Source organism: Coenobita brevimanus, chromosome 13, assembly GCF_032717465.1.
Source record: "Coenobita brevimanus isolate Jiangsu-jjx chromosome 13, ASM3271746v2, whole genome shotgun sequence".
NCBI lineage: Eukaryota > Metazoa > Arthropoda > Malacostraca > Decapoda > Coenobitidae > Coenobita > Coenobita brevimanus.
The window spans coordinates 9492805-9520552 of NC_136966.1; the positions used below are offsets into that span (position 1 = coordinate 9492805).

The window sequence follows — 27748 nt, forward strand, 5'->3', positions numbered from 1 at the left end:
TGGACCAAACCGCGGGTGTCATTCTCGAATGTTTGTGAATATTTTGAATACCCCGCGTTTCTTCCGTGCGCCAATTGTTTCAAAGGAGAATAGCTATTAAGTTCTTTCACTCCAGCCGACCCCCACCTCCCTCTTCCACCCCCTGGGGCCCCACCTCCCACCCCCTGGGCCCCCCACCCCACCCCAGACCAAACACGCATCAGTATCTGTCCAGCTGTGTGAGTGACAACACTGCTGATGTGATAGTGAAGTGCAGGCAATTACAGTGCCTTTTACCTGCCTTAGTGAACACAGAGTGGGTGTGTATCGTATGTGCAGTGTTCATATATGTTTATAGTATTATTATCAGAATGAGGTTGGCATTTGGTAATGGTGTGTGAGCGAAAAATAGTGATTACAACACCGCTGATGTGGCAGTGAAGTGCGGGCAATTGCAGTGCCTTTTACCTGCCTCAGTGAACACAGAGTGGGCGTTTATCGTATGTGCAGTGTTCATATATGTTTATAGTATTATTATCAGAATGAGGTTGGCATTTGGTAATGGTGTGTGAGCGAAAAATAGTGATTACAACACCGCTGATGTGGCAGTGAAGTGCGGGTAATTACAGTGCCTTTTACCTGCCTCAGTGAACACAGAGTGGGTGTTTATCGTATGTGCAGTGTTCATATATGTTTACAGTATTATTATCAGAATGAGGTTGGCATTTGGTAATGGTGTATGAGCGAAGGTAATGGTGTGTGAGTGAAAAATAGTGATTTTACACCCCTCACTTCTAACGGCACTGCCCGTCCTGTGAAAGTCAACAAAGTCATGAAACCTACATCAATGGAAAGCTGAAGGTTAGTACTTTCTAATGGTACGTTATTTTTTTTCTCTAGCTTTATTCTGTGCAGAGTTATTAAGGTTTAAAGGTTTGTTTACATTTGGCTGAAACGCCCGCGGGAGAGGACAGTCAGACCAAAACAATACCCGCGGTTAAAGGGTTAAGGGAATAGAAGTGAAGGAAACTAAGGGAGATGGCTGTGAAAGATCAGAAGTTGAGGAAGTGGTACGGACAGAGAGTAGGAGAGGAGAGGGTACTAAAAACGTCAAAAGTAATTTGAAGGTGATATATACTAATGTTGATGGTTTCATATCGACAAGGATCGAAATTAATGATTTCTTAAGAGAACATGAACCTGATGTCATGTGCGTTGTAGAGACCAAATTAAGAGAAGATATTGGTGTTCATTTGGGAGATGGTAAATACAAACTGTGGAGAAAAGACAGAAAAAAAAAAAATGGAAGGAGGAGTGATGATAGCAGTGAAGAACAACATAAATGTAGATACTGTGGAAATGGGAGAAGGCAGGGCTGAAGTGATATATATGAAATTAGAAACTGGAGAGAATGTTAAGAGAGATATGGCGGTAGTGTATGTTCCCCCAAAGATGAGAGCATGGAAGGATGACGAATACCATGAGATGTTGTCAGATATGGCTAGCTATTTACAAAAATTATTGAGAAAAGCAATAATATAATTTTGGTGGGTGACTTTAACTGTAAAGAGGTGAACTGGGAGGAATGGTACTCGGGAGGCGGCGAGGATTCGTGGGGCACTATGTTATTAAATATGATAATGAATAATGTGATGACTCAATGGGTCAAAGAAGAGACATGGTTTCGAGGTGAGGACACACCAGCAAGGTTAGATTTACTGTTTACCAAAGAACCCGATATAATAGAATCATTGAAATATCTCTGTCCTTTAGGAAAAAGTGATCATGTGGTCATTGAGTTCCAGATGTTAATAGGGAACGTCGAGCCAAGAGACGAGCTTCATAGACAGGGAAGATACAACTTTGGGAAAGCAAATTTTACAGGATTGAGAAACTTTTTTGAAAATGCGGATTGGAGAAAATTCAGAGAAACGAGAGATACAGAGGAAGTGGGATATCTTTCGAGACCTCTATAATTTGGGAGTGGAAAAATTTGTACCAAGAGTAAGAGGGAAAGAAAACAGGAAAAAGGAGTGGTTTAATAGAAGGTGTATGATAGCAATAAAAGAGAGAGATAAGGTGTGGAACAATTGGAGAAAGAGAGGTAACAACAGAACAAAGGAAGAATATAAAAGAACAAGAAATGAATACACAAGAATACGTAGAGAAGAAGAAAGGAATTTAGAAAAAGGTATAATAGACAAATGCAAGGATGAACCCAAACTGTTTTATAGATTTGTTAATGGCAAACTGAAACAAAAGGAAGGAATCACCAAACTGAAAGTAAAAGGAGAGGTCTATAAGGATGCGGCAATGCAAGCAGAAATAATGAACAAACGTTTCCAGTCAGTTTTCACTAAAGAAAAGGAGCTTGTGGAAGGGGAGGGAGTGATTTGAAATGTTCCGGTGATAAAAGATATAAAAGTGGAGGTACAGGAAGTGTATAAATTACTGGAAACTCAAGATGTAAGGAAAGCCCCAGGACCTGATGGAATTTCTAATTGGGTACTGAAGGAATGCAGAGAACAACTGGCGGATAAAATTCACAGAGTAATCGTGTGCTCACTGGAAGAGGGGAAAGTGCCACAAGAATGGAGGAGGGCAAATGTGGTACCAATTTACAAGGGAGGAAACAGGGAAGAACCCCTGAATTATAGACCATTGTCTCTAACCAGCATGGTCTCAAAATTGTGTGAGAGAATCCTGAAAGACAGATGGATAAAATATCTGGAAGAGATGAATATTTTGGCTGAATGTCAGTTTGGATTCAGAAGTGGAAGGTCATGTGTTTCTAACTTGTTGAGCTTTTACTCAAGAGCAATTGATGTGGTATAGGAGAGAGATGGTTGGATGGATTGTGTGTACTTAGACTTAGAGAAGGCCTTTGACAAGGTACCTCATAAGAGACTAATGTGGAAACTAGAATATATAGGAGGACTGAAGGGGAAACTTCTGGAATGGATGAGAGACTTTTTGAGAGACAGACAAATGAAGACAGTAATAAAGGATAGGATGTCTGGATGGAGGGAAGTGACAAGTGGAGTCCCTCAAGGCTCGGTGTTGGCGCCAGTAATGTTCCTGATTTACGTAAATGATATGGTAGATGGAGTGAACAGTTATGCAAGTCTGTTTGCTGATGATGTAAAGATCTTGAGGAAGGTAGAGGTTGAGGAGGATTGTGAAATACTGCAGGAGAATTTGGATAGAATACACGATTGGAGCCGGACGTGGGAATGAAATTTAATGTAAAGAAATGTAAAATATTGGAAATGGGTAAAAGTACCAGGAGACCATCACTGAATTATTTGTTGGGTAATGAATTAATCACAAAAAGGAGGGAAGAGAAAGATTTGGGGGTGCTGGTCCAAGATAGTTTGTCACCAGAAAAGCACATTAACAAGATAGCTGGAGAGACTTATAAACTCTTGACTAACATAAGAATAGCATTTCATTATATGGATGAGGAGATGATGAAAAAATTGATAGTGGCAATGATCAGCCCCAGGTTAGAATATGCAGCGGTAGTGTGGTCCCCACACAAAAAGAAAGATATAAACAAGATTGAGAGAATACAAAGAACAGCAACCAAGATGGTCCCCAGTCTGGCAGACCTGTCATACAGAGAGAGGCTGGAAAAGCTGGATTTGCCTTCCTTAGAGGAAAGGAGAAAGATGGGAGACACGATTGCAGTGTTCAGGACCATGGTGGGAGTAGATAAAATTGACAAGGAAGATCTGTTTGTATGGGATAAGAGAGCAACAAGAGGACACAATGAAATTGAAAAAGTCAAGCTGCTTGAAGGATATCAAGAAATATAGCTTTCCTTACGGAAGTATAGACTTATGGAATAGCCTGAACAAAGAGATCGTCTGGTCTAAAAACTTAAACGAGTTTAAAGGTAAATTTGACTTACTGAGAAACGGCGACGGAAACCCACGAGCATAGTACATTCCTTGTATATCACAATTGGGTATATTAGGTAAATACTTAAATATTTGGAACGACTTAGACAAAGAGGTGGTGCATGAGAAAAACATTCATATGTGTAAAGGTAGACTTGATAAATGTGGATATGGAGACAGGACAACACGAGCATTGCTCAATTCCTGTATACTACAAATAGGTAAATACACACACACACTTGAGATAGCTTTTAATACACCATTGTGACCAGACAGATGAGAGGAAAATATACTGTACTTTGATATTGGCTGGGAGTGCCGTGGGTCCCTGTGTATGCATCACTTACTATGGTAACGGAATGCCTTGTGGTAATCAGCCTCCAGGGGTGCCAACAACCCTAAAGTTGTATTTCTTTCACTCCACACTTGCCTATAGAGTGCCAGTGCCTCAGTAATGTCAGTGATGGAGGTAAACTTTTTGTTTGATGGGTAGAAATAAGTATTTTTGGGCTAATTTGGCAAAAATAATGAGAAATGTTGCATAAAGTATGAGAGCTGTTGCATTCCTAAGGACAAAAATTGATGGTTAATAGTACAGTAGTTAGTTATGAGAATTTCGTATTCACAAGGACAAAAATTGACGAGTATAGTAATACCTCACTATTATGGACTAATTGGGGCCCAAGCCATTCCGAAAAAAGCAAAATTCTGATAAAAGCGACATCCAGACTTCCTCCTGCTAACCTGGGCTTTTTCTGATATATCAGACATTAGTCTGGATCGCACCAATGGTTTTTATACTGTTTTTACTGCCATTGCAGTACTGCACTGTATTATACATTTACTACAATAATCAAATTGTATAATATATTGTATATAATAATACTGTACTGTACACTGATAGTTTTCATTTTTGAAGGCTCCAACATGCTTGCATGCTTCGGCCTTGGTCACCTAGTGGCAGCTCTCCATGCTGCGTGATCTCTGGCAGCTTCCCTATTTAGTCCCTTAACCCTGAGGTCACACTCAGTGACCTCATCCCAGGCCTTTTTCGGTATGCCTCTTGCTACCCTACCCCCAGCATTATCACTTCTCACTTTCTACACCCATTTATCATTCCCCATCCTCTCCACATGCGCAAACCATCTCAGTCTACCTCTCCTCATCACAACACTAATACACTCTAGCCCCATCCTACCTCTCAACTCTTCCTTTGTAAACCTAGTCCCCCCAGGCCTTGCACTCAAGGATGCACTACACATCCACCTAATCATTGCCATTTCTGTACATTTGAGCCAGCGAATATCCTCTTCCTTTACTGCCCAGGACTCACTACCATACAGCATTACACTCCTAACACATGCCGCATACAAAGATCCCTTAGCACGGAGGGAGAGCCCTCTGTGTCAGGATAGGCAACAGCTCCCTGAACTTCTTCCAACTACTCCTTACCCTAGTCACAGAGCTACCTCCTGCCCCACCTCCAGCACAAAACATATCTCCCAAATAACAGAGCCCTTCCACACATCAAGAGACCTACCAGCATGTTCAGTCTTTTCCATCCATCCATCATCCAATCCTGTGTTGCCCCATGAGGAGCGCAGGAGCTCGGGGCTAAGCAAGTTGGCCTTGACGTTTAAGATGGAAGCGACAAGCTTCACTTATCCCTGAGTGGCATTACATGGGCAGTAAACCCCAACTATCTCTTGGATATAAACCTACTCTGGCTCAATCCGATCGGAGCACCTTAATTACCCACTAAACCACCAGGTGCCAAAATTTGGTTATATGGTTACCACCCAGCATAGTAAATGGTGTCTTGGTGTATGGGAAACAATTTGGCTTGTCACTCAGTGTAGAGTCACCCATAGGCAGAAGGAAGAGGAAAGGATGAAGGAATGAAAGACAGAAGGGGGAGTGTAAAGTCACCCATAGGCAGAAGGAAGAGTAAAGTCACCCATAGGCAGAAGGAAGAGTAAAAAATGAAGGAGGGAAAGACAGAAGAGGATGGAAGGAAGAGAGGAAAGGGCAGACACCCAAAGCAGTCCTCCATTGAGCAAGTGGATGGTGAGTGCCCCCACTTACCAACATTCAAACTTTTCGCGCCTGGCAATATTCACGTGCTCTCCCTAACTCGCCGTTTACATGAAATCAGCATTATCTCAGTCTAGCTCAAATACCACTACATATCTTGCGCACCCACTTATCATAAACACTGCACAAGATGGAATTACTTCCCACGCCCATGTGACAAACTGCACATGGTCCACTCTCCCTCATTGACAGTACCATCCCCATCCCTAGATAGCATCATTTTTGTTTTATCTGCATCTACTCTTAAGCCTTTGTGCCCCATACCACTCCTCCACTTCCTAAATCTTTTCTCAGTCTCCCTTTCATATTCTGCAGTCAACACCAAATCATCAGCATACAACATCTCCTATGGGAGTCCATTTTTTAAGTCACTTGAGAGGGCTTCAAGTACCATGATAAACAAGAAGGGGCTCAAGACTGACCCCTGACGCACACCAACATTCATGGAAAACTCATTACTCAAATCTCCATTCACCCGTACCTGGGTGTGAGCACCCAAATAACCTAACCAGCCAATCCTTGATCCCAAGCTTGCCCACATCACCACCTCTCTAGGGACTCTGCCAGAGGCCTTCTCCAAATCAACAAAAACAAATTCAGTTCCCTTTTCTTTCCTATATATTTTTCCTGAAGCTGTTGAACACTGAATATGGTATCATTGGTCTCTTTGCCTTGCATAAACCCAAACTGCATCTCATCAGTATTCACTCTCTCTAATCATACCTTCTAGAACTCCCTCCATTGCCTTCATTATCTGGTCTAAAAGCTTTATGTCCCTAAATTTCCTCTTTCCAGGGCATCACCCTTCCTCTTGTACACATTTACAGTTACACTCTTCAGCCAGTCATCTGGGACAACACACTCATATATAATCATATTTATCAGGTTAGTGACTAACCTCACTCTCATATCTCCTGAGGCTTTCATCATTTCAGCAGTCAACCCAAACACACCTGCTGCCTTCCCCACCTGCATCCTGCCTATTGCCTCACTCACAGCAGCAGCGTTAGTCAAAGGCCAAGGGTCAAACATTGGATCTGTTGGCTCCAAACCTTCCCTTTCCCAGTCAAACTCATTCAGCAACTGGCTGTAATGCTCTTTCCATGCATTTTTCATATCCCCAGTGTTCACCACTACCCTTCATCATTCATCACACACTGCTCACCTATGATATCCCTATTTGATATCCTTGTTCTCTATAAACATGTCTTATATTTACCTTATTGTGGTGAACATAGCTGAAGTGGTCAGGCAGTCCATACTGCCTCTGGCTTATCAAACTTATAAGAATTTAATCCTGTAGCTCCTCGATGCCGATGAAAGCGAATTCCGGTCTATTGAAGTCTGTTATATCGAGGTTTTACTGTAAATTTGATGGCCCACTAGTTTTGAGAAGTATGAGAGGAAAGGTTCATCTTCATGGTCAAGATGGCAGAATAAGTGTGACATTGTTGATGCAGTCCCTACAGTTTGTTTAAGGATTGATATTTGGAAATTGGTAATAAAGAAAAGTTAGTGCAGAAATATGGGCCCAGAACCAATTAATTTCTGTTCATTACTTTGTGTCACGGGGTTTTTAAAATAAATGCAAAATTAAATGATAATTCTCAATGATTCTGAAGAGCAGGGACAATGAATTGTCTTGCTAAATCAAGCAATGATTACTTTATGCCGGTCCGCTTCGCCAACTCTCTCAGAACGAGAATTTATAAACTTTCCCAACAGTACACAGCAGAGACTAATTACTCACAATTGCTGTTTATTGGTACTGTTAGCCTCTGGAGAAAGTGACTTCACCTCTGACAATAAATAACTAATACTATTAATAGTATCAGGTTCTTGCTGATGCGTAACTCCTAGAAGACACAATGGATTTTAAGCTTAACACAACAAGACTGGCCTAAGTACCAGTAATGAATAGCAAAACGTTTATGCAAGCTAGGAGCTATAAGGGAAATAAGCTCAATTGTGGAGAAATGAAACACGAGTTTACATTACATTAAGCTCAAGAAAAAGAACTGTTAAATTTATTGATTACAAAGAAATAAATTTAACGTTACATTTCAAATGAATTCAAAATAAAGAGATCGCACTCACTCACTCACTCAAAAGCTAAATTCTTAAACCTAGGAAAAGCACCTTAACTAAACTCTCAAGTCTAGGAAAACGAAAAGAAAATACTGGTCAATGTAGCGTATCACCAAAGAAGGGTGGGAGCCTGGAGAACTGTAGTCTAGTGGAGTCTGGGTGCTAGCTGACTTCTCTCACTGTCACTTCTGGAGCACAGAACCTCACTCCGTCGCGACAGACAAAAGACTGAATTCAAATACAGGCCAGCCGAGAGAAGGCATGGCCAATGGTTGAGGCAAGCAGAGGCGAACAGTAAAGAAAAAATAATATCCCTCAGTAGAGCACTTAATGACGTGCATTAGATCGGTCACTTTTGAAACAGTGACAAATGTTTTGAAAAGTATACCACCGAAATGGAGAGAGAAACGGTTAACTGAACGATACACAGTGAGTTTTCCACTAATAGTTCGTGGTTTCTCACAAAAGGAAAATGTCGCGAATTTGATTCGTGACATTACGCCCCTGCAAAATGAAATTTTTTCCTTATGGGAAAAAATTTGTGGATATATATATATATATGTACACATCCTAACTCAGTCACACAAGATTCACACTGTGGTGTGTGTGCTAACCTGCTACAGGAGAAAATCACTATCGCCAATGAGCGTAAAAACCTCGTATTTACGTTAATAAAGGCAAGCTTGAGGGAAAAAACTCCGTGACGACTGTGAAAATCCTGTACTCAGGTCAAACTGAGCGAAAGTTCGCTACATTTACACTGATAACTAATTGTTGTGTAGCGTGGTGTATGTAATACATGGTGTAGGAGTGACAGTTGTAGTGTAACTATACCTTCGTGTAAAATGACACAGTAAATATTAATAATATGGCGACGATGAAGGCAGAGGAGAAGAGGCAGCAGCGTGCGGCAGACGATCAGCTGGCCCGCACAGCAAAACTGCTACACCCATCGCTGTACCTGCAAAATCAATTAAGGTGGAGCATCAAAAGTGTCAATGAGACAAAAATTCTTATTACATTACAATTACTCTCTCTGCCTAGCAATCAGTACATGCCACGAAAGGTACACTCTAGCTGAAAAATACGAGTGACAGCCTAAGCTTCGTACATTCGAGGTCGCCATTAATTTATTAGGTACATTATTAACCAGGAAACGTAGTCCCTGGACGCCGTTGGTCTCGAGGACTCGTGTAGTTTACTGGTTAAACTTAACTCTACACTTATGATTAGTGTCGGCAAGTTGAGAATCCCTATGCAAACTCGGGCTCGTGTGTCCGCAGACACAGCCTCGAACTGCACACGGGTCCTCAACCTCTGCCTCAACCTAGTGCGTATATTAATATTGGGAAGCTGAGAATCCTAATGCAAACTCGGGCTCGTGTGTCCGCAGACACAGCCTCGAGTTGCCTCTGCGGGGTTCTCTCTCGAACTCCCCCCTTAACCTACAGTACAGTACTTATATTAATATTGGGGAGCTGAGAATCCTTGTGCAAACTCGGGCTCGTGTGTCCGCAGACACAGCCTCGAGTCGCCTCTGCGGGGCTCTCTCTCGAACTTCCCCCTTAACTTACGGTACATAATATGTATGTACAGGCCCTGGACATGATGTGTCCCGTGGGGCCAATGGGTGAGACGTCAGGTCTGCACCCACTTCACCACTACCCTGTCTCTCAACTGACTCAGAGATTACAGGTGTGGTTACAAACGGCACAGGAAGGACATGTCCCTGATTGGTGTTACATGGACACACATTACAGGAACACACAAAACTATCTATGTCTCGTCCCATCCCTGGCCAGAAAAAGTCAGCTCGGATACGGCCCTGGGTCTTCCTTTTGCCCATGTGACCTCCTGAGGCTGAATAATGACCCCATTGTAACACTGCTAGGCGGTACTTGGCGGGAACAACAAACTGCAGTCGAACCTCACCCTCGGGTGTTCGTGACTCATGGTAGAACCGTCCTTGTTTACGAAGGAACATGGCTCGACCTCCCTGTGAATACTTTATCACTCTACCCTTTTGTTTGTTCCGCACAGCAGCAAGTGTCAGGTCAGAATGTTGTTCTTGAACAACAAGTTGGTTACACATCAGATCTTGCGGCAATTCAATGGTCACTGGGGTGACAGTCTGGAGCCTCAGCCATGGCTCGTGTTACTGTAGCTGAAGTCTGAGTAGCATCATGTTTGGTGCAACTATCCTTGACATCGGGAATGTTGCCTATAATAAGGTCAAATAAAGGTTCTGGCATGACAACTGCAAGTGTCATACCAGTATAAAATGGAGATGCCACCTGGATACGTGCCTCAGGGAACAATCTCACTGATCCATTAATAAGGTTTGCATGGATCTGTCGACCTGTATACTGCTCAGGCCGAACTAGACTTTGTTTGACAGAGCAACCTGAGGATCCATTATCTCTCAGGACCTTCACAGGAATGCCTCCCACAAACCCTGGTTGAACAAGGAAGGTACTGTCACCTGTGGGAGGGCCTGTGGAGGAAGCAGCTGGCCACTCATTAGGCTGCTGAATAAATGATGCAGCAAACATGGTGCCTTGTGAATCTGATACTTGAGGGGTCGTACTCACTGCCTGTGGAGATGGAACATTGGCCATCTGTGGAGGGGGGTTCACTGTCACTGTGGGACTAGTGAACTGTGGGGGAGTACCCATACTGGTAGAGATGGCACCACCGTGTTCTTGTCGTGGAATGAAGGCTGCGTTTGCCTTCTGCCTCCTATTCACTTGAGCTGGTGGTGAAAAGAACAGTCCCGACGGTTGGTTGCGTGGCTGACACTGCTGCTGGTTAGGGTACTTGTTGTACCGCTTCCAAGCAGGCTGCTGTGTATTTTGCCCCTGGTCCTTCTGCGGTTTGCTTGGACCTTGGCCATTACTCTGAGAACGGCCTTGGTGCTGGGATTCAGTCTGAGATGGCTTCCCAGACTTGGCAGTATCTTTTCTGCTGTTCCAGGTGTTTTGCTTATGAGTTTGATACCCGTATGCAGTGAAATATGCGTCAGCCTTTTCTACCATTTGACTGGCATCTTTCACCTGGCAGATCTTAAGCTGTGCTATGAGCTCAGCAGGCCACGACCTCTCTAGCTGTGTATGCAGCATAAGGTCAATTATCCCCTCACACGTGGAAGGAGTTTCATCTTTCTCCATCCACTCATTTAAGTAAGCAGTGAGACGGTCGAGGAACTGAACAGCTGTCTCCTTGTCTTGGAGACGAGCTCGCATGAACTGAACTTTGGCGTCGTCTACTGTGAGACTATACGCCTTAATGAGTGCAGCTTTCATCATCTCATACGTGAGATTGTCTCCACGAATTCTGTGGAGAATATCGAGGGCAAGGCCCTCAAATAAACTTGGAAATTGGAGCCGCTTAGCTGCCTCATCCAGTTGATACATGTCTGCCATGTCCTCAAAACAAGCTATGTACGGCTCGATTCGCTCGCCTTCCTTGTATGAAGGAAGCTTGATGCATGGGGTCGCCAGGACATGTGTAGGAAGAACGCTAGTGGAGCTTGGGTTGGCTGCAGCAGATGTGCCTGAAGCCAAGGAATCTCGCTTGAGCTTCAAACCCTCAAGCTCATGTTTTTCTCGTGCCTCATGTTCGGCACGTTCACATTCACGTTGTTCCTGCTCGTATTCACGTTGTTCCCGCTCGCGTTCATGTTGTTCGCGCTCGTATTCGCGCTCTTTCTCACGCAGCTCTTGTTCATATGCACGCTCTCTTTCACGTTCGCGCTGTTCTCGCTCGTATTCGCACTGAATCTTACGCTCTTCACGGGCATCATTCTCGTGCTGCTGCTCCTGATTATGCTGTGAGAGTATATACTCTTTAATTTCCTGGGGCTCAGTAAGCCCCATGTCTTTGGCTTCCTGTAAAAATATGGTGGTAGCCATCTCGCTAATTTACTAAGCAAGCCGAAACCGAGTACTGACTGCTGCTTCACAAATGAATACTAATAAACACAAGTAAAGAATACAGACACAAGCTAGTGGTGACCAGTCTTATCTAGTTAACTGGCAAAGAATAAAGCAAAAATGCAAATGCCTGGGAAGACTCAATAATTAACGCAATGGGTACGGCGGCTACCCAGGAGCGAATAAAATCGTCTGGCGTTACCAAGAATAAAGTACTAAATAGAGTTAAGTACTTTGTGGATTAATAAAGCAAAAATTCACTTGCTAAACTAACGGTAAACACCAGTAAGCTTGTGCCTATAAACTTTAATGATAAATACCTAAATATGAACGAGTGAGTATTATCTCGTGAATAGCTTTAGAGCTAGGAGTTAATATCCTGGTGAGGTCGCCAATTGTCACGGGGTTTTAAAATAAATGCAAAATTAAATGATAATTCTCAGTGATACTGAAGAGCAGGGACAATGAATTGTCTTGCTAAATCAAGCAATGATTACTTTATGCCGGTCCGCTTCGCCGACTCTCTCAGAATGAGAATTTATAAACTTTCCCAACAGTACACAGCAGAGACTAATTACTCACAATTGCTGTTTATTGGTACTGTTAGCTTCTGGAGAAAGTGACTTCACCCCTGACAATAAATAACTAATACTGTTAATAATATCAGGTTCTTGCTGATGCGTAACTCCTAGAAGGCACAACGGATTTTAAGCTTAACACAACAAGACTGGCCTAAGTACCAGTTATGAATAGCAAAACGTTTATGCAAGTTAGGAGCTATAAGGGAAATAAGCTTAATTGTGGAGAAATGAAACACGAGTTTACATTACATTAAGCTCAAGAAAAAGAACTGTTAAATTTATTGATTACAAAGAAATAAATTTAACTTTACATTTCAAATGAATTCAAAATAAAGAGATCGCACTCACTCACTCACTCAAAAGCTAAATTCTTAAACCTAGGAAAAGCACCTTAACTAAACTCTTAAGTCTAGGAAAACGAAAAGAAAATACTGGTCAATGTAGCGTATCACCAAAGAAGGGTGGGAGCCTGGAGAACTGTAGTCTAGTGGAGTCTGGGTGCTAGCTGACCTCTCTCTGTCACTTCTGGAGCACAGAACCTCACTCCGTCGCGACAGACAAAAGACTGAATTCAAATACTGTACAGGCCAGCCGAGAGAAGGCATGGCCAATGGTTGAGGCAAGCAGAGGCGAACAGTAAAGAAACAATAATATCGCTCAGTAGAGCACTTAATGACGTGCATTAGATCGGTCACTTTTGAAACAGTGACGAATGTTTTGAAAAGTATACCACCGACATGGAGAGAGAAACGGTTAACTGAACAATACACAGCGAGTTTTCCACTAATAGTTTGTGGTTTCTCACAAAAGGAAAATGTCGCGAATTTGATTCGTGACACTTTGATAATTCTGGGTTTTTGTTATTGCGGTAGTCTGGCAGGCCATCTAACCATGATCAGAGTCTGCTGCCAAATAAGCATGAATTCCATCAATGGGACCATGTACCTAGGCATAAGGACCAGATATTCCTGGTAAACCATTACACTTTCAAATGTGCTACAGTATATGTATCAGCTCAACATTATAGCATATGGCAAAGAATCCCAGTAGTAAAGGTGAACTCTGATTTCCATGGGTCTAGATCCTTTCCCCTTCACATCCCACCATGACAAATCACAACTTGTGGATGTTGTATGTCGGCAATCTTGCCGCCTTTGTTGAAGAACTGGACTACCTTGGTTGTGCAGCATTAAAGATGCAGTAGATTGTGTTAAAGCTACAGTCTGTTGATTGTCAAAGTTTTAGGTCCTTCTGCTCCTTCAGCACTCCTCCAACAATCCCAGCATATATCTTGTGGAATCTATATAATATCTTAACTGGGTCACCATTGATTGTGCAAGTATTTTACACAATAGGCCAGTGGTAAGAGCCCAGTCTGTTAATTTCAAGGCTCACTGTGGCATTCTGGCCAGTGAAATGGCCACTGGAGATAAGTGTTGACTTTTGACATTCAGTTTATGGATGGTTTGCTTGTAGGTAAAAATACGATAGGCCAGGGAATGAAGAGCAGCTTGAATTGGTGGAATGTTTTAAGTTCCTCTGCCTATGTGCACTGGGAAGAGAGTTAAATTTGTAAAGGAAGTGAGAATGGAGTGGCTCAGGGTTGTTAAGTGAGATGTTAAGGTCTTGATAGAAATCAGGGTATGGAAGTTACAAGAAAACTGGTGTGGAGGTTGCATGAGGACTGCATGAAGGTGTGTTATTGCTGTCATTCATGTATGAGTGTGAAACTCTGGTATGGCATGAAAGTGAAAATCCAGGAATGAGAGCAGTGGGATTGGGACTGAGGTGAAATATGTGTAGAGTGCATAGAGTTGAGTAACCCCAGTTTGTCTGGCCAAGCAGGCCCATCAACTAATAGCAAGTACCTACACTTGCAGGACCATCCTGTGCAGGAAATAGATATGATAAGAAATAATAATATTCACAAAAGATGTGATGTAAGGCAGTCTGTTGGTTAAAGGATGGAAGTGTGTGAATTTACAATGTTAGTTCATAGAGGGAGGGACAGTGGATGTGAATTTGGTGTTAAAATTATGCATGTGGGTAAGGTATCAGTGGGAGAGTTGAGGAAGGCCAAGTAGTTGGCTGGGTGTATCACTGAGCTTGTGCAAAACTGAGGTATGGAAGTTTAAGAAGCAGAAGAGTTGGAAAAGAAAAGGAATTGATGATTGAAGTATTTGTTGTTGTGAACACGATTTTGATTGTGGTCTTCCTTGAACTTGGCAGTTGATGCAATGGTTTTTATCCCACAGGAGTTAACAATTTTCCACACACTGAGATAGTGCAGTCAGTGAATGAACGTGTGGCCCACTTGGATCCTACCCACCTTGTTTATTATTGTGATGAGGGATAGGATGGTGATGATGAAAAAAATCTTCGATGTGGAATATAACAGTAGTTCTTTGATATGCCATGTTGGCTACCATTATGGCCAATATATAACTGAAAAGTTCTTGATTCTGATCATCTGCTATACTAATCTGGTGATAATGTATTTCAGGATTCATTAAGGTGGTGCTATACATTGTGTTTATGATAATCATGATCCGAATCCACACCTTCCCCCTCTTCATCATCCGACCAATGTACCTGACGATGAGGTGAGACTGTGTGTGTTTTGCATCCTACCTTCTCCTGTCCTATATCTACCTGCGTTTCTTTGAGGCTCATTAAGGGTTACTAAGTTTAGCTGTTCCGTGCGTGTTGTTTGCTTTTTATCTTGCATGTGATGAAAATAGCTCATATGCCATTTGAGCATGAAGGTTAAAGTTTCAGCACAATAGTGGCTAAGCTTTTTTGCTGAAAAGAAATAATTTTTTCCATGGAGTTTCCTTTTTTTATGAGATTTAGGTAAGGCAGGCTTTATTATGTGATTGATCAGTGTTTAATTGGTTGGGTTTGTGTGCATGGCCTAATGCTACATCCTGTAAGGGACTACCTTGACAATGGGACCTCTGGGTGCTTGTGACCCTACAGAGTAACAACCCCTCTTATGACATCACCTCTCTTGAAATACTCTAAAATTATACTCCTTCTCCTCCTCCTCCCCCCTCCCCCTCTCCCTCCCCCCCTCCTCCTCCTCCTCCTCCTTCTTCTTCTTCAGAACATATTGTATTATTTCTTCCACATCAGTTTCCTCTACACATTATTTTTTAATACTTTCATATGTCAGTTCACAGGCACCTTTGCAACTTGTTTCATCTCACTGTTGAATTGTGTCCTTCCAGTATTGTCCATGCATCCAGTTTTCAGCTTTGGAACACACATTATTCGCTCTGGATGTGAGATTGGAATGTCCGGTTTATGCAAAGAATCATACATTAATAAGGGTGTGCATGATAAAAATTTATAGGAGGGCAAAACTAGGCTGCCAGACCCATATTAACCTACTGGGGTGGATATGCACAAGGCAAGGGTATTTAGGCTGCCACCTGCTAGAACTTTTTAGGATGAGACTGACCTTTGTGGCAGTCCCTTTAAATTTTATTAGTGGAATGGTCTTTACCTCACAGGTGTTGTGAGAGGGTAATGATTAAATGAATTTCATGGTGTGAATTACATTTCCCTGTGGGATGAAACAGAGAATTTCAGTACCTTGAAGAATAAGTGAAGGGAGTGTTTTGTTATTTTCACTATGGTAGGACAAATATAAACTGGCGGCTAGGGTGGGGCACGAAGCTCTCTACAGTGTTGCCACGTTTTCCATACGCGCGATGGCCCCCCCCCCCTCTCTATCCTAGGGGAGATGTGCGTCACCCTGGGGAATTTTGTTTCCTTTATGAGTGACTTATAAACTTATGCTTTCATTTCTTTATTTTTTTATTATATCTAATTATATTTAAAAATATTTATTATTGTTTTACATTTGTCGCCAGATGACCTCGCTGGTGCAGCGCCATGATTTGTTTTCATTCAATCACTCTCTCCCTCCTTCCTTCCCTCCCTCAACACCTCCCCTGGCCTACCTTCCCCCCCCCCTCTCTCTCTCTCTCTCTCTCTCTCATCTATGATGTTTTAGGATACAATTTGGTTATTTTCTATTACATTATATTGTACATATCATAAATTTGACTTTATTTCCACACCATCAAGGAGGTAAGGACACAAAGGAATGTTACACGAGGAGGCTCTGGCCGGGTTAGTCTGGGTCTTTGTGGGTGTTACCGCTCACGAGGGTTTAATGTATTATTTTTTCTTTTACTAAGAAATTGGCATATTTTTACTTATATTCCTGCACATTATCTTATAATCATAATTGTGACATTATTACCCACCCCAGAAATACGGTAACAGCCAATAAAAGTGACTACATTTTTTTTAGCAACACTAAAATATTTATGCCACGTTTCTGTATTGCCGTATAAATATTTTATGAATAATGAGTTTACTGTTACTTCATATATTAAATTACACACTTTAACATTGTCTTCATATGTGTTATCTTATTTGTGATGCCTTTTACATACATAACAGCCGTTTCACATCACTGATTTGGGAAACATAGCAACACTGTACAGAGGATCGCGCCACACCCAAGCCGCCAGTTTAGATTTGTCAGATAGGCATTGTATTGATAGGTGCCACATTTAAGCTTTCCTTTTCTTGCTTCTGAATCCTACCCACCCCATGTATTAGTGGAAAGTAGGATTTCAGTGGTGATGATGATATTGTGTGTAATACAGTTGAATGCTAGTTACTGTGTGTACTTACATTTTAGAATTTGATCATAACCATCAGGAATGCTTATGCTGTGTGCTGTTGCAAGGGTGTTGACCATTAAGAAAGGTGCAGCTTTGTGAGAAATGGAGGTTAAAAGAGCAGTGGAGAAAAAGAGAAAAGTGGTTAGGTTGGATGCAAGAAAGGCACTAATCATCATGAAGAAGTAAATATATTGAGAATTTAAAAACATGTGGTTCCAGTATTAGAAAAGAAAGGTAAAATGTGCAAAGGAAGTGGAGAGGAGAGTAGCTTATGTGGCTGGTGCTATGTTAATGTCCATATTAATTTTAGGTGTGAGATGTTGCTATGGTGTGAGGAAAAAGAGTTAGTCATGGAAATTGGACTTGTGGAATATGCTTGGAGTACGTGGAGTGGATAGGATAAGAAAGGCATGGAGTAAGGAAATGTTTTGATGGTGTGATAGAAGTATGTTTTGATATGATCTTGTGGAAAGAATTGATGTTAGTTTAGTGAAGTGGTAACATGCAAATAACATCGAAGGTGAAAGGACGTGTGGTAGGCCAAGAATAAGGTGGATGGATTTTGTGAGTGAGTGTGGGAGAGGGTAAGGTACAAAAGATGAGGAAGTTAGGGAATCTACAGTGGATCTAATTCTTTGAATGAATTATGTATGGAAGAGAACATGCTGAGGTTTTCACATCCCTTTTGTAATGAGAGTGGAATGATCCCTAGCAGGTGTTTATGTAGCACATCTGTAAAGGAAAATGTGGATGTTAAGTGGAGCTAAGATTCCAGGAGGTTGAATGAGTGTGTAGCTTTTAATTTCAGAATGTGTTGTTGATGGTTCTCTCTCTTTCTTATCTTGTTTACTGTATCTGGATCCAAACTATCCCATCATCAGGTGGTATAAAGGATTGGGATGATGATGATGATGATGTAAATGTCACTATAATTATATTGATTACTTTTAGTTAGTCACTACCCATTAAACTGTTGAAACATAAACATTATTAATCCCTGCTGAAATATAAACATTAGTGACCCCTGCTGGGATGGTTCTTAGTATGGTGGTTTACCTCCCTTGAGTCATTGTTTATAATCAATGTAAATTGTACCTCATATGAGGTTTGCAGCTTGGCCCAGACCTTCATTGTGCCTCACAAGATCTGCAGCTCAGCAAGGGTTAATATACCTTGTAAAGCTTGCAAATTAACACCTTCAGTCTATTTTTTTCTTGTTACCTCCAGATGTTTTTTTTTCAGCTGAGAAGAGACTTTGAACTGGAGTTGATAAAACCTTCACATGAGAGTTATTGTAACGTGAAGAGTGCCACCAGTAATCTTAGTAGTCTTTGATTACTCAGCAACCAATTTTAATAAAATTGCCTGGAAGTAGGAAACTTAAGATATTGTGGTATATAGTTCACTGGATTGAAGGTGTTAAGCTGCAGAGAAAAATATACTATGTTGATCAGTCACCACTTATGTGGAAACAAAGGAGTAAAGTGTAACAAACACCGATGGTTTGCAGATCATTCAAGCGTGCTCTGAATGACGTGGTGTTGTCTCGCCGTGCCATCCGCAACATGAACACCCTTTATCCTGATGCCACGCCACAGGAGCTGACTGCTGTTGACAATGTGTGCATTATATGTCGGGAGGAGATGCTAACAGGTGCTGATACATTCTGTGTTTGTTTGACCAAGGTCTTCTATATACATAATATATGCATATTTGGTGATTTATCAGAACAGCTAAATTTATGTAAACAAATAATGTGGTAGGTGGGGTGCTCACCAACCACTCACTTGATGTAGTGCTGCTCTCTGGTGTCTGCCCTTTCCTCTCTTCCATCCTTCTTTCCTTCTATCCCCTTCTGTCTTTCTTTCCTTCATTCTTTCCTTGTCCTTCAGCCTACCGGTGACTTTACACTCCCACTTCTGTCTTTCTTTCCTTCATTCTTTCCTCTTCCTGTTGCCTATGGGTGACTCTGCACTGAGTGACAAGCCAAATGGTTTCCTGTACACCAGGAAACCATTTACTACGCTGGATGGTAACCATATAACCAAATTATGGCGCCTGGTGGTTTAGTGGGTAATTAACCCCTTCTTTACCGACCCTTCCCCCCTATGTAAACACTGCGTTTACCCCCCACACCGACCTGATAGCTCCCCCTCCCATAGTGTGAGGGGTAGTGTATATTTTTTGCCACGTTGAAACTATTCACTCTTCCTGATTTGTTTGTATACTGATGATCACATAAACCCAGCATGATGATGGTAATAAAAACAAATTATAAAATAAATCATTACGGTATATAAGATTACATGTCTTATGCTGAAGTACTGTTACCCAGGTAACTACTGTACAAACTGGCTTGAAAAAAATGTCCTGCACAGATGGATGGCTTATTTATTTACCTTGTAAGCTGAGCATCAAGTGTGTGGACACACGTGATGGTGATGACGACCTTGACCCACTTGTTGCCGAGAGTGCAGCATCACTAAGCTCGCTACTAATTTCCTCCTCCTTCTCACTCACATCAACCTCGCTATCATTTTCAGGACCACAGTCATCTACTGACACATCAGACACTGCTGCATCATCATCTGATACATCTAAATAAGTATCCTCATGAGGAATAAATTCGTCACTATCGGAATCTGCCAGGGACGCCATGAGAGAAAAATATCCTGTACACCCTCTCTCGTGGTCAAGTGTGTGGTAACTGACTCTCTCAGGCAGGCCAAGGGGTGTAAATTTTGCCATATGTCAGCAGAAAATATAGTATGATATCTGTAGTAGAAATTATAAATAAAATAATGATTAGTCTAAAAGAGGTTACATCACAGATGAGTGAGGAAGCCAATGGTGCCACTGCAACTCAGTTATGACGTATCTTATGATGTCAGAATTTGTCAGAACATCGTCACAGTCTTTGTTGTCAAAACATAGAGCTGTTGCTAACACAAGGTCCTCAGAAACAGCCTTACCTGGCTACCCTGAGGCCCACAAGCTGCCTTTCATTAGAGGGTGTACCAGCGTACCACGGTAGCGGTTCCGGTGTCTCACGGGTGTTTACAGGCAATGTACGGGGGTATATCAAAACACATTTTCGGTAAAGAAGGGGTTAAGGTGCTCCAATCGGATTGAGCTGGTGAAGGTTTATATCCAAGGGGTGGTTGGGGTTTATTGCTCACATAATGCCACTCAGGGATGAGTGAAGCTGGTCACTATCATCTTAAATGTCAGGACCAAGTTGCCTTGCCCCGGGCCCCTACGCCCCTCATGAGGCAACATAGGATTGGATGATGGACGGATGGATGGATGGATGATTAGGTGAGATAATAACCTGTTTCATACAGTGACTTGCTATCCTTTGAGATGCAACTAGCAGTGAGAGTAAAGTTTGAGTTGGCAAAGTAATTGGCAAAGTAAAACTGGCCCATGTTTACAAGCATGGCAACCTGTATCTATGCATACTGGGGGGACATACACATATTAATAAAATGTTGCATGACCTTATGAAATTTTTAAAGGTAATTTGAATCATTTGTATAAATTCCGTGATGCAAAGTTATATATATGTGGCACAACATTTGATAGTTTTCATACTATTTTAACTTTTTCTTTCTAGATCCTACCTTATCCCATCTCTGAGAATATGGTTGGGACAATGATGGTGGTAACAGAATCCTGTAGAACTTGTGTGTATTTGCTTTCAGGAGCAAAGAAGCTACCATGTGGGCACATATTCCATGCCTCTTGCTTGCGATCATGGTTCCAGCGTCAGCAGACTTGTCCAACATGTCGCATGGACATCCTTCGCCAGCCTCCTGCCCAGACTCAGCCGGCCCCACAGCCTCCACAGGCACAGCCACCACCTCCCCAGCCACAGCAGCAGCCCCCCAACACACCACAGCAACAACAGCAACCACAACCGCAGCATCAACACCAAATGCGTATGTCATTACTATATTTGACTACCTGTAGTGATTTTTCTTGTACATTTGCAAGGTGTTTTGTAGTTGCTGTTATTCTTTCCTTTGGTACAGTACTGAACATGTCATGTATTACTAGTGGTTTTTCTGTTTGTGGTACCAGGCTGGAAGCTATACTGCCAAAACTGTCATAATCATTATTGATACAGTATTTATTTTGGGAGCTACTGTGGCTCAGTGGTCCTGGGCTTATATCCTGATGTGCACATACCCTGAGTCTAGGGTTGAAAGTCCAAGTCGTGGTGGATATTTAATTTGAGTGCAGATAGTACTTTATGTTCTTTATGCTTCCATGTGTTCATACCTTGTCAGGTCACACTGAGAACATACCACAGTTAGCTGTTGTAAAGTAGGTGATCCTCTGCTTATGTGGCTGTGCCGAGTAAGCGTCGTGCAAATGTGGAATCCTTACTGAAGCAGTCCCCTTCAAACCATTTATAATGAAGCTAATATGTAAACTGAATTTCTCTACTGACAGCCAGTGTCACTAAAAATCATCTATGACTCTAGTCTGCCTACTAATAGGCTTTGTAAGAACAGATCTTATAGTACAGAGGTAAAACAGCAAAGTGACAATGACAAAGTGGATTAAGGCAACAGATGCTATAGTGACAGTTATCTTAATCCATGAATTGCGCAATAACCTTTTTTTTATCCCGCCACGTCGTGTGCATTTTTTTTTTTTTTTTTTACCATAAACTTGAAGATAACCACCCAGGGCATCATCTGGTGAAAAACAAATAATCTCTCTCTCTCCGTCTTTGTGTAGGGCCATGAGTAAGTTTACGTAGGGGAGTAGTGAAAAACATGAAAAAAAGTGTGTGTGTATATATATATCTATCTATCTATCTATAGCCCGACGCCCTAATCCCGCAAAGGGTGGCCGCAGACAAAACGCCTCCAAGTCACTCTGTCACCCGCCATTTGACTCCCCTCCCCCCAACTCACCCCCCCCTCCCTCATATACCTCTCAACTCCATCCCTCCACCTCATCCTCGGTCTACCCCTCCCTCTCCCTCCCTCCACCTCACCTACATACACCCTCTTAGTCAGTCTTTCATTCTCCATTCTCTCCACATGTCCAAACCACCTCAGTGTATTTCTCCTTATCTTTTCAACCACATCCACATCTACCCCACAACGTTCCTTCACTTCTTCATTCGTCAACCTGTCCCTCCACGTCACTCCACATGCTCCTCTCAAGTAACTCATTTCCACTGCTCTCACTCTTGACTTGTTCCCCTCTTGCAAGGTCCACGCCTCGCTTCCATACGTCAGGGTAGGGATCACAATACCATCATGCAGTGACTTCTTAACTTCCATACTCACCTCCCTATTTCTCATCACTGCTTTCAATGTACCAACAACCTTTCTTCCCTGCTGTACCCTTTCACGTACTTCATCCCCCAAAGTTCCATCCTTACTCATCACACTACCCAAGTACTTGAATGCACTCACATTCTCCATATCCTCACCATCCAACCTCACTGCACACTCTGTGACTTCATTCCTCTCAAACACCATAACTTTACTTTTGTTTACATTAACTTTCAGCTTCCTCCTCCTACACACTGTCCCAAATTCATTCACCAAACCTTGCAACTCCCATTCATCTTCACTCAACAATACTGTATCATCAGCAAACAGCAACACCGGAAGCTTCCAAATCTCACCCTCATTCATTAGGGCCAGCCCCACATCCACTGCCCTACCTTGCACCTCCTTTACAACCCCATCCATATATATATTAAACAGCCATGGAGACATCACACACCCCTGTTTCAGTCCCACATTGAGATCAAAGAACTCACTCAGCTCACCATCCACTCGCACCGTAGCCCTAGCTCCCTCGTACATACTCTTCACAGCACTCAGCAATTTCCCCTCCACTCCATATATTCTTAATACCTTCCACATACCTTGCCTATCTATTCTGTCATAAGCTTTCTCCAAGTCCATGAAGGCAGCATACACTTTCCTTCCCTTCTCTAGATACTTCTCCACCAAACATCTTAGAACAAATATCTGATCTACACACCCTTTTCCCTTCCTAAATCCCCCTTGTTCTTCTCCAACTAGCTCCTCTGTCATATGCCTAACCCTGTCAATGAGTATTCTACCATATATTTTACCAGTCACACTAAGAAGGCAGATACCCCTATGGTTACCACATACTTCCCTCTCCCCTTTTCCTTTGTACAGAGGACCAATTATACCTGATTTCCAGTCCTCTGGAACCCTTCCCTCTTCCCAAACCAATCTACACAACTTCCATATCCACTCCACAACAATCTCACCCCCATACCTAAGCATTTCACCACACACTCCATCAATTCCTGGGGCCTTTCCCAGCTCAATCTTCTTCATCGCTTCCACTACTTCCAACCTACTGATCTCTTCCTCCCTCCTCTCATCTCTTCTTATCCCAGCCATTCCCCAACCACTTATACTCACACTGCTATCACTCTCCACATTCAACAAATCCTCAAAGTGCTCCTTCCATCTCCTCAGTTTCTCTCTCTTCTCCACCAACAATCTATTATTCCTATCTTTCACTCCCCTACTATTTCCCCTTTCACACTGCCTTACTTTCTTTACCTCCTTCCAAAACAATTTCTTACTCTCCCTCCATTTCACACTCAGATTCCTCCCAAACTCTTCATCCACTTTCTTCTTACACTCCTTGACCAGTCTCTTAACCTCCCTTCTCCTGCTCACATATACCTCTCTCTTCTCTCTCTCATCTTCTCCCCTACCTCTACTCGCCAACCATTCACCATATGCCTTCTTCTTTTGTTCCACAGCTCGTTTCACCTCATCATTCCACCATGCTGTCCCTTGCACACCCTTGCATCTCCTCCTCACTCCACAAACCGCCTCACACGCTGCGCTTATCTCTTCCGTGAATATCTTACATACGTCTTCCACCCCTTCCAACTGCTCTAGCTCATACCTTCCCAATCTTTCTTCCACTATGCTCTTATACTCTGTTATTTCCTCACTGTCTTGCAATTTCTCCACTCTTCTCACAGGAGCTGCTTCCTCCTGTCTTCCCCTTCGTCTCCTCAACCACTTTCTTTGCAGCTCTACCTTGGCCATCACTAAGTGATATATATATATATATATATATATATATATATATATATATATAATGTTTTTGTTTATTATAAACTGGAAGATAAACATCCAGGGCATCATTTGGTGAAAAAAAACTCTTCTCTCACTCCGTCTTTGCGTAGCGCCCTGCGTAAGTTTGCGTAGGGGTGGAGTGCTGTAGTTAGCGGTGATGCATGGCCAGCACAGCCTGAGCTGTGGCTCGCAGTCCATGTGTTAAAAGATAACTGGTGAGGTGATGGGAGGAGGAAAACATAAAAAACCCACTGGTATAACATAAAAGCTCAAATAACATGAGATTTCTTATATGGAGACATTCAGATTAGTCAGTCCTGGCAGCCACATGTGCACAAGAACACACACACACACACACACACACACACACACACACACACACACACCGCTCGCTGGTGCAGTGGTAACGCTCTCGCTTGCCAACTGGTGGACGGGAGTTCGCGCCTCGCTCAGGTTGCGAAAAGTTTCACTGACGAAGTGGGTGGTTACTGTCCCCCTTGAGCAAGGGGATGGGTGTTTGGGTGTGTGAAGGTCACAGCCTTGCCCTTAGATCGGACTATATGAGCTCTCAGCTCCCTTCCGGGAGGGTAAAAGCTGTCGATCACGACCATCAAGTGATCCTGACCGACCCGGTGAATTACACACGCACACGTGGAAATACAGGTAAATCCTGAAACACGCCAGCCAATCAGAATCCGTTGCAGTAGCAGCTCACCTGGCATGCCAAGAATACCGCTGTGCTCTCATTCTTGCATGTGGATGTCGTGTAGTAAAGATGTGTCTGTGTGTCCCTTCTTCAGACCACATGTCGTAAAACCCATGTGCTGTGGCTAACTCTGTGGTATCCTATGTTCGTTGTTGTTGCAAAGTCCATGACCTGTCAGTGCTCATGTCCCAGTGTTCTATTGTGATCAGGAAAATGCTGTACTGTACGAGTGCACATGGTGCGAACCGCCCAGTGCTGTATCTCCATCCTATGTGCCTCACTTGTGGCCCCAAAGTGCTTCTTGACCTAGTACTCACTGCTGTATTGTACTTGACCATAGATGTGCATGATGAGCTGAGTTTGTGGCTTTTGTGGTGGTGCCCTGGCTACTGCAGGTCCTGCTGGCCTTGTGTTTGGTCCTGGTCATTGTCTCCATGGTGCCTCCACCACCTGCTAAGAGGTGTTGTATCATTTTCTGCATGGAAAAGAAGATGGAGCAAGGTTGGACCATCGCAAGGTTAATGGAACACTATGACTTGCCCTGGACGATGTTGCATGATCTGCGGAAGAACAAGCACTCCATCAAGAACATGAGTGAACATGGTGTGACTGTGTGACTGTATGAATGCAGAATGGTGGCCAAGCCATGCTTTGGAGAATTCGACTAGGCCTGCTTGAAGTAGTTTTGACAGCAGCTCAGCAGGGACATGATTGTGTGTCCAGTTGAGCTGAAGGCTGCAGCCACCAAGTTTGCTGAGCAACTGGGAATTACGGATTTCAAGGCATCTAGAGGTTGGCTGACTTTGTTCAAACTTCAACATGAGTTGTCCAACAAGATTACCTAAGGTGAAGTGTTGGGTGCAGACACTTCAGGAACTGATGAGTTTCATACTAGGTTTAAAAACCTAATTGAAGAAGAAGGGTTATGTCTCAATCAGGTGTGTAACTGATGAAACTGGTATATTCTTCAGGTCTGTCTTGACTAACACCTTGGCTGACAAAAAGTCATTACCTGGCCGTAAGGTGAGCAAACAGCACGTCTCTGTTTTGTGTTGTGCCAGTGCGACAGGCTACCATCTTCTGAAACCCATTATAGTGGGGCATGCCAAACAGCCAAGTTGTCTCCAGGGGTTAATGGATCGGCTCTTAGTGACCTACTTCAACTCGCTGAAGGCTTGGTTTACAGCCAAGATCTTCGTAGATGGGTAGTAGTAGTAGTAGTTGTTCCCTAGGCAGTCTGGCCGAACAGCTCCAAGTTCCTTAGGAAGGCTATGGCCGAGACCGGGCTTTCCCACAGCGCTCTCAAAGAGTGTGTGTTGTGTTGTTGGCGTAGGTGATTGTGTGCAATACAGTCTTTCATATTTTGCTTAATAATATGGGGTGCTGTGTTGCATCCTGGACAGGCATCAGCAATGGAGTCATCCAGCCTCTTGTGGTAGCTTAAGAGGGCTGGATGGTGCCCACGTCTCAGCCTGGCCAAGTGGACCCTGTCCTCACGAGGAAGATAGGATTCAGAAGGGTGGATGTCAGGAGGCCGTGCATGCAGCTGTGTGTTGTCTTTAAGTGACTGAATGAAGCGGTGAGTGATCTGAGTCTGGATATGCTTCTGGAAGCTGGTCTGAGGTGGGTGAGGGGGGAGAGATGACAGTATTTGTGTATGGTATTGTATGCTGGATGTTGTTTTGATGTTCCTTGGTGTGGGTGGATGTGCTGCCATGTAGTGTAGTGGATGTTGTGGGTTTGTGGAGGCTGCAGCAAGAAACTGAGTGCCTCTCATGTCTAGGTGATCCTTGACTTTGAGGACTTTGGTTTCTTGATGTAGGTGGTCTGTGGGTGTAGTAGCTGTGCAGCCTGTGATTATTTTTAGGGCCTTGTTCTGTATGGTCTGTAGTGTGTTGTAGTGTGTTGTTATGGTGAGGTTAGAAGCCCAGGCAGGGCTTGCATAATTCATCACTGAACGTGTGTATTGTTTGTATACTGTGGTGGTGGTTTCTTTGTTGTGTCCGAATGTTGTATGGGCAATTGATCTCAAAGCATTGAGTCTTGGTGTTATTTTATTTTTAATGTTTGTGATGTGTTGTTTAAATGACATTGATGTATTGTATGTTACACCAAGGATTTTGGGTGTGTGTGTGTGGTAGGGGGGTGTTGTTTATGGTGAGGTGTGGGATGTGACTGTGTTCTGCTGTCCAGTTTGTGAGAAGAGTCACTGCAGATTTGGCTGGGGCTATTTTGAGCCTGTTTGTGGTGAACCATTCATGTAGTGTGTTGAGGTAAGGTTGCATGATGTGTGCAGCTGTGTTTGCGTTTTGGTGCGTACATGTAAGTGTTATATCATCTGCATAGGAAGCTACTGTATGTGTATCTGTGGTGTGTGGGGTGTGGGTACGTCGTGCATGTATAGATTAAAGAGTGTAGGGGACAAAAAAGATCCTTGGGGGACGCCATTTGTGAAGTTTCTGATGTTAGAAGACTGACCGGCAAATGTTACATGTGCACATCTGCCTGCTAAGTAGTTTGCCAGCCATCTTTGTGTTATTGTGCATGTTTGTGTTGAGTGTTTTGTTTTTGAGGTTGTGGCAGGGGATGGCATCAAAAGCTTTGCTAATGTCTAGTGTGACTAGGAGTGTTCTGTGTGGTGGCCTAGCTGAATT

The 27748-nt window shown here is 42.9% G+C and overlaps 1 protein-coding gene across 1 annotated transcript in view; it reads left to right on the forward strand.

Moving 5' to 3' along the window:
• sip3 (septin interacting protein 3) overlaps nucleotides 1-27748 on the forward strand; it is a 90505-nt gene that overhangs the window by 25427 nt on the left and 37330 nt on the right. Inside the window, exons 5-7 of the mRNA XM_080283728.1 lie at nucleotides 15080-15179; nucleotides 18790-18932; nucleotides 20984-21220. Coding sequence (XP_080139854.1) covers nucleotides 15080-15179; nucleotides 18790-18932; nucleotides 20984-21220 — 480 coding nt within the window. The remainder of the gene's footprint in view (nucleotides 1-15079; nucleotides 15180-18789; nucleotides 18933-20983; nucleotides 21221-27748) is intronic.